The 12,955-nt window shown below is 38.1% G+C and overlaps 3 protein-coding genes and 1 long non-coding RNA gene across 8 annotated transcripts; 1 reads left to right on the forward strand and 3 right to left on the reverse strand.

The window, feature by feature from the left end:
* Window positions 1–1,218: 1,218 nt before the first annotated feature.
* Window positions 1,219–3,820, forward strand: LOC110885466 (plasmodesmata-located protein 6). 5 transcript variants are annotated; one of them, XM_022133168.2, is made up of 5 exons: window positions 1,219–1,686; window positions 1,785–1,893; window positions 2,008–2,665; window positions 2,745–2,891; window positions 3,422–3,820. In XM_022133168.2, the coding sequence occupies exons 3-5, from the start codon at window positions 2,302–2,304 to the stop codon at window positions 3,451–3,453; spliced, it is 543 nt and encodes a 180-aa protein (XP_021988860.1). In that variant the 5' UTR covers window positions 1,219–1,686; window positions 1,785–1,893; window positions 2,008–2,301; the 3' UTR covers window positions 3,454–3,820. The 5 variants fall into 5 exon arrangements, with proteins under 5 accessions (XP_021988860.1, XP_035834366.1, XP_021988859.1 ...); XM_035978473.1 differs by having other exon boundaries at window positions 1,785–1,876; XM_022133169.2 differs by having other exon boundaries at window positions 1,220–1,686; window positions 2,089–2,665.
* Window positions 3,821–5,008: 1,188 nt separating this feature from the next.
* Window positions 5,009–8,562, reverse strand: LOC110885467 (serine/threonine-protein phosphatase PP1 isozyme 9). Its single transcript, XM_022133171.2, has 4 exons — window positions 8,137–8,562; window positions 6,994–7,553; window positions 6,736–6,930; window positions 5,009–5,455 (listed from the first exon to the last, which is right to left on the reverse strand). Exons 1-4 carry the CDS (start codon window positions 8,330–8,332, stop codon window positions 5,432–5,434), a joined length of 975 nt encoding a protein of 324 aa, XP_021988863.1. The 5' UTR covers window positions 8,333–8,562; the 3' UTR covers window positions 5,009–5,431.
* A 146-nt stretch (window positions 8,563–8,708) lies between these two features.
* LOC110882254 lies at window positions 8,709–10,705 on the reverse strand. The gene is made up of 3 exons (XR_002560032.2): window positions 10,575–10,705; window positions 10,000–10,066; window positions 8,709–9,038 (listed from the first exon to the last, which is right to left on the reverse strand). It is a non-coding gene; the product is annotated as an uncharacterized LOC110882254 (long non-coding RNA).
* A 291-nt stretch (window positions 10,706–10,996) lies between these two features.
* LOC110882221 lies at window positions 10,997–11,620 on the reverse strand. Its single transcript, XM_022130299.1, has one exon. It carries the CDS (start codon window positions 11,618–11,620, stop codon window positions 10,997–10,999), a length of 624 nt encoding a protein of 207 aa, XP_021985991.1.
* Between the last annotated feature and the right edge of the window lie 1,335 nt (window positions 11,621–12,955).

Below are 12,955 nucleotides of genomic sequence, written 5' to 3' on the forward strand. Positions count from 1 at the left end.
CTCACCGATCGGTGATCAAACGCCGAAGGGGTAACCAAACCGCACAACAAACTAGGTTGGCGGCGGTGTTCCCGAGCGGCAAACACCATTGCCGCACCTGTTTGCCGCCCCACTCCGTATCCCCTAAGTATATGGTATATCAAAGTCCATTTACTTGTTCAAGATATGATCCTCCTCGTATTGGGTATCCTTAACTTGTCACCAATTGCTATTTATGATGTGTGTAATTTATTAAATCCACCGACACTAATTCCGCTCATAATTCAAATCATAGAGCCAGTCAAATATTTTAAAATAGAGTAAATTACAAACTTTGTCCTTTATGTTTACATCAAATTGCAGGCGCTGTCCTTTTGGCCAAAAGTTTACAGGCGTTGTCCTTAACCTTCTAAAATCTTGCATGTTTTGTCCTTTAGGCCAAAACCTGGTTAGAAATCTCAGTTATTCTTGTCATGTGCAATGCACATGAAGGTACAATAGTCTTTTTCCATCTCAACCCTTTCTATTTCCCCATTTATAACCTTCACCAACCCCTCAAACCTCAATTCATCTATTCAATTCATCAATTAACACAAATAAATACAAGAATTACCATTTACAAAAGCTCCTCAAATCTGTAATTAACCCAACTCAACACCTCAAATCAATCGTCAAATTCGTATGCTTTCAATCGACCCGAATCTGCAAATCGGATCATTTGTGGGTTTTGTGCCCATCGTGTTCCTTGGACCCGGAGGATGTTGTACTTTTCTTGGCGGCGGTGGAGATGCCGGTGGCGGAGGTGGTGGCAGATATGGAGGTGAAGGCGGCGGTGGCGATGGTGGAACAAGTGGGGGTGATGGCGGTGGCGGTGGTGGCAGAACTGAGGGCGGCAGTGGTCGTATATCTTGTTGGGAATGAGCAGAGAAAGACAATTCCCATATCAACGGTTTCCAGATTACAGCAAAAATTAAACACACATAACTTAAAACAGAGCATGAAAATAAAAATGAAAATTTCCAAACAACAGTTTCCAAATTATAGCAAAAATTAGCTCATTTAAAACGGAGACTTTCTAATTTCAAAGAAAATTTCCAAAAACACGAGAGCCAATTTAACAACTTTTGCCATGATTTGGGATAAACTGGTCAAAAATGAAGCAAATTTAAACCTATATAAAGAAGCAACTTTTTGTTGCATCACCACTTGTACTTTGTGCCTTGGGGGTCTTTCAAAAAAAATTGACTCACCTATACCATCTCTAAACTCTAACACAAGACACACTGACATCTTTTATGCCTTACCCTCTCTCTCGATCTTATTCACAAACAAAACCCAAACCAAATCTCACTCATCTCTCAAATTATACACACACTTCCACAGGCCAAACACCCTCTCGGTCACCCCTCCCACTCGACTGAAGGCCGGCGGCCAAAGGCCGGTGGAGCCGTTTGCAACAACAGTGGTGATTGACGGTGTATGGACGGTGGAGCGGAGGTGCGATTACGGCGGTGGCGTGCTATTTTTGCGACAGAAGACGGCGGCGGTGGTGGTGGATTGTTGGTGGTTCGAGTGTTGTTGTGGGCCGAAAGGAAATCGAAGATGTTGATGATCTGATTTTGTGGTGGTTTGGTTTTACGGTGACAGATGTGGTGATTCGTGACTTTCCGACGAGGTGAACGACAGCAATTCAAGTATTCAAACGAGGTATTTGTATCCGCTTCTTTCCCTGCTTTTTTATTGCTTTCAATTAATTTGATTTGTGGCTATGTTAATTTGGCTGATGTTCTGTTTTGCTTTTATAGGGTTCTTGGTTACGATAGTTTTTGGAATTGGGGATTTTGGCTCCATACGCGGCTTCCCTCTTCGTTGCTACTGGAGCATCATCAGGCGACAGGTGTGGTTCTGACTAAGGTATTGAAAATTTGAAATGTTTGTTACATGTGTTTCTTAGTGTGTTAGGTTTTAATATGTGTTGATTGATGATGAGGTTTTGAGCTTTATGTTGATGGAATGTTAAATTTGTAGTTGTAAGTATGTGAATTTTAGAGAATATATGGATAGCCATACAAACTAGGCATGGATTTAAGATATGTGGTTCTTATTCAGTATAATCTCAACTATGGATGGTGTGGTTAGCATCAAAGATGTGACTTTCAAAGGTTACAGTTTCGAGGTTGGTAGTTGGTGGTTGAGATCATACTCACAGGAAACGTAGATCCCCCCTCGAATCCCGAATCGGTTCAGTTGTACTAGAATTGGGTACAGAATCGAATCGTTCGGCCTGGGTTCGCCGTAAGTCAACTCAAGACTGCTTGTCGTATGTCCACGTGTGGTGAAATACAGTTAGAAGGATGTTATGTGAAGTACAATAATACATCATTTTTTGGGGCCCCGGATAAGATGGAGGTGTGCAGGAGATGTGGTCCTTCAGTTGGCTATAATTCGGATGTTTTGAACCGTATAGACAGTGCGTTGGCATTTCTGGTAGGCGGGAATGGAGAATACTTTCGCGAGGGTGATTTTGGTAGCATACAAGGTGTGGCACAGTGCATACAAGATCTGAGTTTAAGTGATTGTCAAGATTGCCTTTCAGAGGCAACTAGACGGTTGAGATCAGTGTGTGAGACATCAAGCTGGGGTGATATGTACCTTGGAAAATGCTATATCCGATATGCTGATCAAGGTATATATGTCTGTTTTTGATGACGATGGGTAATATTTATCATATTTATATAGCATAAAGTCTACATGAGTTAGTGCAGGTACTGTAAATCTTGCTAATATCGGTGACTCTACTTCCAATGAAAGTAGTGGCGGAGGGATAAGCGTGTTGGACATAATCAACACTATTTCCAGTTTTAGCTCCATATTGGGCACGCTCAGTGTGACTTTTGTTTGCAATAAAAAAGGTGCATTACTAGAATAATTAGTATAGCCATTCAAAGCAAGCCAGGGTATATAAGTTAATTTCTCTTTGTATTTATCGTACATTTTTTTAAATGAGTTAGGTAGAATATTTAATGTAAAAGACATAATATTGGCTGGCATTTTTTGACCTAATTATTTTAGGGTGGCAATTGATAACCATCAACAATATATCACAATAATCGTTCCGGATCACTAGAAAACGTGTTTCCGATTGAAAAATTTGTCGTTTCGGAACGATTCGATTCGCGTACCAATCAATAGATGAACTAGGTGGTTAGATGAAATGACCTCTTCAAGTCCTTATACTTACATTGCTTGGTATAGATATCCATTTTTTACACGTATATATATCGGGTGAACCCTTTTTTATATTTTTTTTCCCTAGAACGACTTCTTTCAACCTGGGCCTGTTTTGGTCCGAACCCTTTTCACCAGTAATCTAACATGACCACCTATTTTTGCCAGGCTTACTTTAGACTAATATCTTTAACATTTTATCATCTCATTTCAGTTCACAGAAGCATTTGGAAAGTTCTATGGTAGCTCGAAACAACGAACTGACAATGATAAAGGTCGTCCGGGTGTTCATGACAACCGAATGAAGTGCATAATTTTTCCATTGTTACCTTCTTATTTCATTTTTTTAATCTTCATTTTACCTTAGCTGCGGGTAAGAATCCGGACTGGTACACAGAGTTTCTACCTATCTCCGAAAGGTCACAAGAACTTAACTTCCAAACCTGGAAAAAGATAAAAAAATGAGAACACAACATTGACTACCAGATGTGGTAATATGACAAGTTTTTTATGAATGGGTCAATTTGGTTATGTAGATTAGATATTTAGATTATAAGGAATGTAATCAGACGAGTCGAGTAACAATTAATGTTTGATTTAACTTTACAACTCACTCTTGGTGTCATTTAGATATGGCTTTTTTTTTTGGTGTGATGAGATAACTACGTGTCGGAAGGTTGGATAAGAAGACAAGGACGGATGCTCGCATGTAAGAACCCCGCCGCATTACGGCGGGTACTAATTCCTAGTTAACATAAAGAAACAAAACAGAATATACAAACTATGATATTTCCATATGTACAAGATTAAAGGCGTATACAATCTGTTTTACCACAACTAACCATAATATTACGAGTCATAACAAAGAAGCAGACTGACATAAAGAAACATAAGAGATTGAATCTTGATCTAGATTTATTTATGCTATTTTTTTGTTCCACTTATTATTTTTTTACTCTTTGTAAATGGTAATTTGGTTAACTGATGAACTGAAGAGTTGAATTGAGGGTGGGTTAGGGTTATAAATGGGGGAATAGAAATGGTTTAGAGGCAAAAAGATCATTGTACCCTAATGTGCATTGCACATGACAAGAATTAACTAAGATTTCTAACTAGGTTTGGCCTAAAGGACAAAACGTGCAGGATTTTGAAAGATTAAGGACAACGCATGTAAACTTTTGGCCAAAAGAACAGCGCTTGTAATTTGAATGTAAACGTAAAGGACAAAACTTGTAATTTACTCTTTAAAATATTTAACTTATTATTTGTCAATAATTGATGTTAATTTAATTAGGAGAATTAACATGAGTCTTGCATATGAAGATAGAAAGTCAATAAATGTAGATTCCTTTTATGCCCTTTTATTATTTTCTTTTCCCTAAAACTAATCTCAACTCTTCAAATCTAAAGATCAATTGACCAAAATTCTTCATACCCTTTTTATTTATTTTCCCCTTTGTATTTGATGCTAATTTCAAATACACAATTTAAATTTTGTTAAATCTTTCAACTTTTTTCCACATTAATGGTGAAATTCATATTCAAGTTTGTTTTCCTTCTCATAATCAAAATCATATAAAAACATCTCGGTCAATATTCAAAGTTATTTGAATAATACATCTCAGTCAATCCTACTAACTTTGATAAATTAAATTTATGAAAATTATCACACGTATTCAAAGTTCCATACATATAAATAATCCAGATGAAACCTTATTTAATCCATAACCAAACTCTCGGATTTAGCATGTTAATATAATCAACTCATAATAACTACTTTTTATTAAAAGACACAAAAACCTGAGCCTGAATCAACTCGATTCAATTCGTCATAATCAAATGACATTAGATCGCCACGAAAGAAACCGCGAAGCAATATCCATGTTCTTGTCGATGTGACACACAAGAACACGGTGCCGCAAAAAAAGTGTACAGTTTCAGCTTCCATTTTTACAGTTTGATCTAATTCTGAAGGTTAACATAGAAACACAAACTTCAAATCAAACACACTCCAAATTTACAAATTTTATACAACAGCAAAACCTACCTAACCTTGAAGGGGCTCATTTTCAATCTATATTCACCACCCAACTGGAAATGAAGTTTAAATGCATCCAAACATCTAACTTTCTGCAGATTTCTGATCTTACAGATTTCGTCATTTTGACATGAAATGCTTCTTCTGAAGAACTAATCGACTGTGTTCCTCTAGCACGGTTTTGTCTCAGGATGTTCCAATTTTGGGCGGCTGTTAAAACGAGCAATAATGCTAAGTATTGATTGTAAAATATTCATGATTTGACTTCCATAGAGCGATATAGAAGAATTGACTTGTCTAAAGATAATAATTAATGCTCGCTCTGATAGGGGTGTTCACTGTCTGGTTCTGTTTTGACAAAATTATAGGCTGAACCCTAATCCAGGCTTGTGTTGGTTGGCCGGGTTTAGCGGTTTGGGCCCATTTTTTATTTTTGAGTAAATGTCATTTTAGTCCCCGTGGTTTGGGCCATTTTGCCAGTTTAGTCCAAATGTTTCATTTTTCGCCTGTAGGTCCAAAAAAGGTTTCACCGTTGCCATTTTAGTCCACTGGGTTAACTTCATCCATTTTTTTAATTAACGAGAAGGGCAATTCGGTCGTTTTATATGGCTGATTTTCCTTCTAGTTAACATAGTTACATATAAAATGACCGAATTGCCCTTCTCGTTAACAGAAAAAATGGATGAAGTTAACCCAGTGGACTAAAATGGCAACGGTGAAACCTTTTTGGACCCACAAGCGAAAAATGAAACCTTTGGACTAAACTGGCAAAATAGCCCAAACCACAGGGAATAAAATGACATTTAACTCTTTATTTTTTTAAGTTGTTAGTTTGTACTCAAAATGTTAAAATCATAAAGATGGTTCATGAATATAATACATATACACAACCGCATACTCCAAAAAATGAAGAAAAAATTACATAAAAGGGTTAAAACGGCAGGTTCTATGTTCCAAACCACAAACCCGCCAAAACCAAACTGTGAACCGCCAACCCACAAAGGATAATTCGTTATCCAAACATTAAACAAAGACAACCAGTTCTAAAACGCAAATCCAACGCCCATAGTTTAATCATAGTGTTGCACGAACGCTCAAAATTAAGTAATATATTATAAGTATTACTAATCAACAGAGGACTGAAATCAGTACCCAAATGGAAATATGTTAATGAGTTGTGACAGTCAATGTGTGATTAAAGTCAAAGTCAAATTACATAAAATAAGAGGATGATTGGAAGTTTGGAGGTCAAACAATCCGAAATTCAAATTTCGAAATTAAATATGTTTGTTCTTTTAATGCTAGTGAAAACTTGATGTCTACATTTAACCTATATAATGGCAATTCGTATAAATAATAAGAAAACAGCTTGTAATATATTTTTTAAATAATCAGTAATTAAAAAAAACCGAATATATAATAATGACTGAAATATTTAACGCGATAATATACTGAATCAGAAAATAAATTCAAACACGGGTCTGATTTACCTTCTTAAGCGGTAACTTAGACGTTCCTGGCTTTTTTGAGTAATCAAGTGGCTTTAATATCTCAAAAGAACACACCAAGGATTTATCAACACCCAATAGAGCACCTGCATTGTCAAATTCTCCCCCGTAATTAGGCGCTGAAAATATCGTCACGAGTCTTCGTTTAGCAAAAAACTCGTAACCGTCCTCTACCACCTGCAGTAATAAGATTCATTCAAAGTGTTCGATCATCCAAAATGACGTAAACAAGCGTTTTACCTGATGACCTCTGCAAATAAGGTCAAGATCATTCTTCTTCAAAAATTCAACAACTTTGTCAGGTCCAAACGTACATGACACACCGCGATCACTGTCAGACCAACCCTCAATGTCCGGGTCCGGATCAGACCACAATAAATCGCAAAGAAGCCCGTTATCCGGGATCTCAGTGGGCCGCTCAATTTCTCTTATTTGTCTCAAATTCTCGAGTTCAGGGGAAAGACCACCGTGCATGCAAAGGATCTTATCATCAACTAAAGCGGCAACCGGCAAACAATTGAAGCAATCTGTGAATATCTTCCAAAGACGGACATTAAATCTTCTTTTACATTCGTCGTAAAAACCATATACACGGTTAATTTTGGCATCTTCGTGGTTTCCCCTTAAGAGGAACACTTTATCGGGGTACCTTATCTTGTATGCAAGCAGCAAACATATGGTTTCTAAACTTTGTCTACCTCGGTCAACGTAATCACCGAGAAATAGGTAGTTTTCGGAGGGAGGATAACCACCACATTCAAAAAGCCGCAATAGATCTTGGTATTGTCCGTGTATATCACCTATCATCAACATAAAAAAAAATCAAAATCGAAACTACACAATCTTGCATTTCTACCAACAAATCATTAAGATCGGTATGAATAAACGAAAAGATCAACATGAAAAGGGAAAACTCAGAGGATGAGGCTCCCAGGTGTCAGACCAACTTGGGTCTGACGCAAGGGCGGACCCGCCCTTTGGCCAAGGTGGGCGGCCGCACCCCTTGAAAAAAATTTCAGTGTATATTTTAGGCAAAAAAACCCAACCGCACCCCTTGAAAATACGATTGAACACCTCATCCGCACCCCCAGCAAATAATTTCTGGGTCAGCGCCACTGGTCTGAAGTACGCATCTTTACCCTGCATTTCTGCAAGAGCGTATTTCCACGCTAGACCGTGACCTATAGGTCACATGACAACAACCTTACCGTTGCACCAACGTTCACCCCTTATCAACATAAACATAAACAAACACAATCCAAATACCCAATTCACCAATCAACACACTAATTCATCATAATTTGTAATAGCTTAATTCACAATGAAACAAACCCCAAATCAGATCAAAACAAAAACATAAAAAAAAAAAAACCCGAATCATACCACAAATCCTGATGGGCGCACGAAGCAGAAGCAGATTCGGCTGAGACATAAAAATCTGTCTAGCGTTGACGCAAAGGTGGCGGATCTCCGATTCCGATAACTGCACCTGTTTCCCACCTTTACCATCCAACAATCTTTTAATAATATCATCTAACACGCCCTTTTCCATCATACCCTCCATCATGGTCATGCTCATTTTATTGTCGTTGTGAATTTATGGATGAAAAGGGGTGAATTAAGATGGATGGGTGTGCATGATATGAAGTGTGGGTGGATGAAGGGGAATTAGAAGATGGATAAGATAGGTACGGGGTTGAATGGGATTTGGTGTGGTGCAAAGAACATGCCTGTTGGTGTGGGCATGTCGTTATCCTCGAGATGCGTGCTCCGGGCTTCTTCAACGCTTCTTTATTCTTCCCCCCTTTGGTTTAACTCTTTTTTTTTTAATGAGAACTTCATTAAAAAAAAGGCAAACTACAAAAAAAAGGCAAACTAAAAAAAAGACAACCGAAAAAGGCAAACTACAGAAAAAGACAAACAATCGAAATTACACCATATATATATAGAGGATATTTACACCATTCAAGCCAGTCTAAATTTGTTACACCTTTTTTCTGATAATGGGACCACTTAATATATTACATGAGTTTATACTAAATTCCCAACTTACAAAATGTTTTCGATTAGAAATAGCAACATGATCATGCTAAGTAAAAAAAAAAAATTTAAAGTAACTTCTACTAATCGCTACCGACTAGTTTAAAAACATTAAGACATGGTTATCAATTCATTTACATCAAAATCATTGTCTAAAACAAGTTGAGTCAACGCGGAAGCTTCAAAATACGTGTTCGGTTCTTGATAATGTCTTGATCATCATCCGGAAGGGAACTCATCCATACCTAGGGTCAAACACTAAAGACATTAGGTTTGACATTAGTATAATACATATAAACGAATTCCGATAAGGAATGATATTAAATAAAAAAAAACAAAATTTTCCTGGGTTCCACCGTAACTTACGGTGTCTACCGTAAGTTACGGTAGACCCTGAGTGACTTTGGTTCTGCCGTAACACAGGAGCAACTCACCGTAACATTTTGGTTTCCATCGTAACTTACGGTGGAACCGTAAGTTACGGTGGACTCTGCAACTTTGTCCCTTAACTATTTTTCAACTCAAGAGATCATAACTTTTTACTCATTGGTCCGTTTTAACCGATTCTTTCTTCTACGAGTCCGTAATAAAATTACGGATTCAACCATGTAAATTTCACAACGCGGAAATCGGAATGCCGGCAATTGGTTCACAATTCCCTTATTTCAATTACCCAACCCATTAGTGAAAGTGCATAACACCTCTTTTCCATTCTTAAGACCTTCTTGACATATTTACCCATTTTCCCCGGGCTCACATACTTGGTGCATTCGCGCCAATTCCATGGCTTTGCGTTTCCTTTAGGGCTAATACTTGTTTCTTCGGAATTCAAGCACTCCGTTTCAAACAATCCCCTTTTCATTTAGCATTTATTATTTGACCCATATACCGGGTTCTTATACTTAGATTAATATCACCAAATTATTGGTATAGTATCATTCATTATTTTAATGAGGTATAAGACTTTCAAGTCCCTACTCTCGCGATTCTTTCGAAAACATCATTTTGACCCGTTTGACTATTTAGTGAAAACTATCACTTCATTGACTAGCCAAACTAAATCCCAAGTCTTTACTTTGACCCGTTTGATGGTCGAGTGTACTTCGCCACTTTAACAACGCATCAAACGCATCCATTTCACTACCTCATCATTCACATAACAAAGCTAATTATTTACACATAATTTAACGGGGCTTAAGCACGTACCTTTAAAGCACACCTTTTCCGCGGGTATCACTTCCGGCGTGTCCACTTGACGTTCCGGATTCCTTGCCTAAAGAGTTCAATTCATAACAAGATTAGAACTCTTTCATAAGCTTTAACGCATTAATTCATAACATATACAAATCTGCGTTTTTAGCAATCTTTAACATTTTAACCCTCATTTAGGCGTTTTATCAAACACCTTGCAGTCAGATTTCTACATGATCTAAACCAAGTTCATAACTTGAAATTATCACTCAAATTAACTTCAATTAGACAATATACACATATTTTAACATCAACAATTTCAGAGATTATCTCAAAATTTCAGTTTTCACTAGAACAAGAGTCTTAATCCTAGTGTTTATCAAGTTCTACTAACTTACTAATCACCCACTACAGTGATTTTGATCCTTACAACTAACATGCAAGATTTTGACAAGAATTCATTGAGGGTTTGTCCCCAACTTGGTATTACTTCCAATTTTCATGTTTACTATCACTAATTAAAGCTAAACATTCAATTTCAATCATAAGCAAAGATTTGGATTGAATCAAAATGACCTAATTTGACATACCTTATGATCCCTTTGACGAGGTGATCACGATTTTATGCTTGGATTTCGATTTCTAACTGATTTAAGGCTTCAATTCGTGGTTTTTCTTGTAAACTAGGGTTTGGGTGAAGAACACCTTTGTCGCCCCTGCTTGTTGATCGACCAGACACCTCTAGAATGGGGTGTTTGGTTTGTTTTTACTATTTTAGTAATTCAAGTTCTACTTTTTACAAGATTGGCCCCTCCATTTATTTAACATAACATTTTTTTGTTGTTTTAACCCCATTGTAAGTTATTTTTAGACTTGTTAATTAACTAGGTTATAAATTCCTAGTTGATAAATTCTCATTTAATTAAACTTTATAATTCTAATATAAAGTTTTATATTTTCGGGGTGTTACAAGTCCACCCCCCTTAAAAAGGGTTTCGTCCCCGAAATCGGATTACGTACCAAATAATGAAGGGTAAAGCCGTTGCATTTCTTCTTCGAATTCCCATGTAGTATCCGCACCCTTCCTGTGTTCCCACTTAACCTTTACTTGGTTAATCTTTTTGTTTCTCAAACTCTTCACTTTACGATCTAGAATTGCAATTGGCTTCACCGCATAGTTAAGATTGTTATCCACCTCAATATCATCATAGTGGATACGAGTAGTTTCGTCTGCTAAACATTTTCGAAGATGCGACACGTGGAATGTACTATGTATTCCACTCAACTCCTCAGGCAGCTCGAGGCGGTATGCTACCTTACCAACCCGTTCCACGATTTCGAATGGCCCAAGAAATCTTGGGCTCAATTTTCCTCTTTTTCTAAACCGAATTATCCCCTTCCATGGCGATACTTTCAACATTACCTTATCGCCCACTTGAAATTCTATTGGCCTCCTTCGTTTATCCGCATACGATTTTTGTCGACCCTGAGCTGCTTTTAAGTGTGTGCGGATCAAGTCGATTTTATGATTCCTAGCTCGAATTATATCAGTCTGAGCTAGCCCTCGCGGACCAACTTCTCCCCAACAAACTGGGGTTCGGCACTTTCTACCATATAACATCTCGTATGGGGCCATTTTAATACTCGTGTGATAGCTATTGTTATATGAGAATTCGACCAAGGGTAGATGGACATCCCAACTGCCCCCAAAGTCGATAATGCAAGCACGCAACATATCTTCCAACGTTTGTATTGTTCTCTCACTCTGTCCATCCGTTTGGGGATGGTAAGCAGTGCTAATGAACAGTTTGGTTCCCATTTGCTCTTGGAAACCACGCCAAAAATCCGAAGTAAACCGAGTATCTCTGTCGGACACAATGGATATCGGTACTCCGTGACGCGCCACAATCTCATTGGTATACACTTCTGACATCTTCTCTGACGTATAAGTCTCACGAATTGGAATGAAATGTGCACTCTTTGTCAATCGATCCACAACTACCTATATTGCGTCAAAACCACGGCTGGTTTTGGGCAGTTTGGTCAGCAGGTCCATCGTAATTTGTTCCCACTTCCAAACTGGAATGTCTAATGGTTGCAATTTACCGTATGGTTTCTGATGCTCTGCTTTGACTTGTAAACAAGTCAAACACTTCTCCACATACTTCACGATATCTCGTTTCATTCCGGGCCACCAATAATTTTGTTTTAGATCATTATACATCTTGGTCGTCTCAGGATGTATCGAATAACGAGATTTATGGGCCTCATCAAGTAGAAGTGCCTTGACTCCACATGTATTCGGGACCCAAATTCTCCCAAATCGAGTTTTCAATCCTTGGTTACCATCCTCCAAGTCTTTTAGTTGCCCTACTATTCGTTCCTTCTTTACATTCTCCTCCTTTATTGCTTCGATTTGAGATTTTCGGATTTGGTCAAGCAATCCCGATGTCACAATTAATTGCATCGATCGGACTCGAATAGGCACATAATCTGTCTTTCGGCTCAACGCGTCCGCCACCACATTAGCCTTCCCGGGGTGGTAATGTATATCACAATCAAAGTCCTTGACAGTCTCTAACCACCGCCTCTGTCTCATATTTAATTCCTTCTGATCGAAGAAATATTTTAAGCTCTTGTGGTCGGTAAAGTTAGTGCACTTTACCCCATACAAGTAATGCCTCCATATTTTCAAGGCAAACACCACGGCTGCTAACTCCAGGTCATGCGTAGGATATCTCTTTTCATGAGTCTTCAGCTGCCTCGAGGCATAGGCTATAACCTTGCCTCGTTGCATCAAAACACAACTAAGCCCCGAGTGTGAGGCATCCGAGTAAACTACCATATCATCTGTTCCATCCGGTAATGACAATACCGGTGCTTGAGTCAGTTCTTCCTTACGTGTTTGAAACGCCCTTTCCTGATCCTCGCCCCAAATGAACCTTTCTTCCTTGCGGGTTAATTTAGTTAA

Source organism: Helianthus annuus, chromosome 10, assembly GCF_002127325.2.
Source record: "Helianthus annuus cultivar XRQ/B chromosome 10, HanXRQr2.0-SUNRISE, whole genome shotgun sequence".
Classification (NCBI taxonomy): Eukaryota; Viridiplantae; Streptophyta; class Magnoliopsida; order Asterales; family Asteraceae; genus Helianthus; species Helianthus annuus.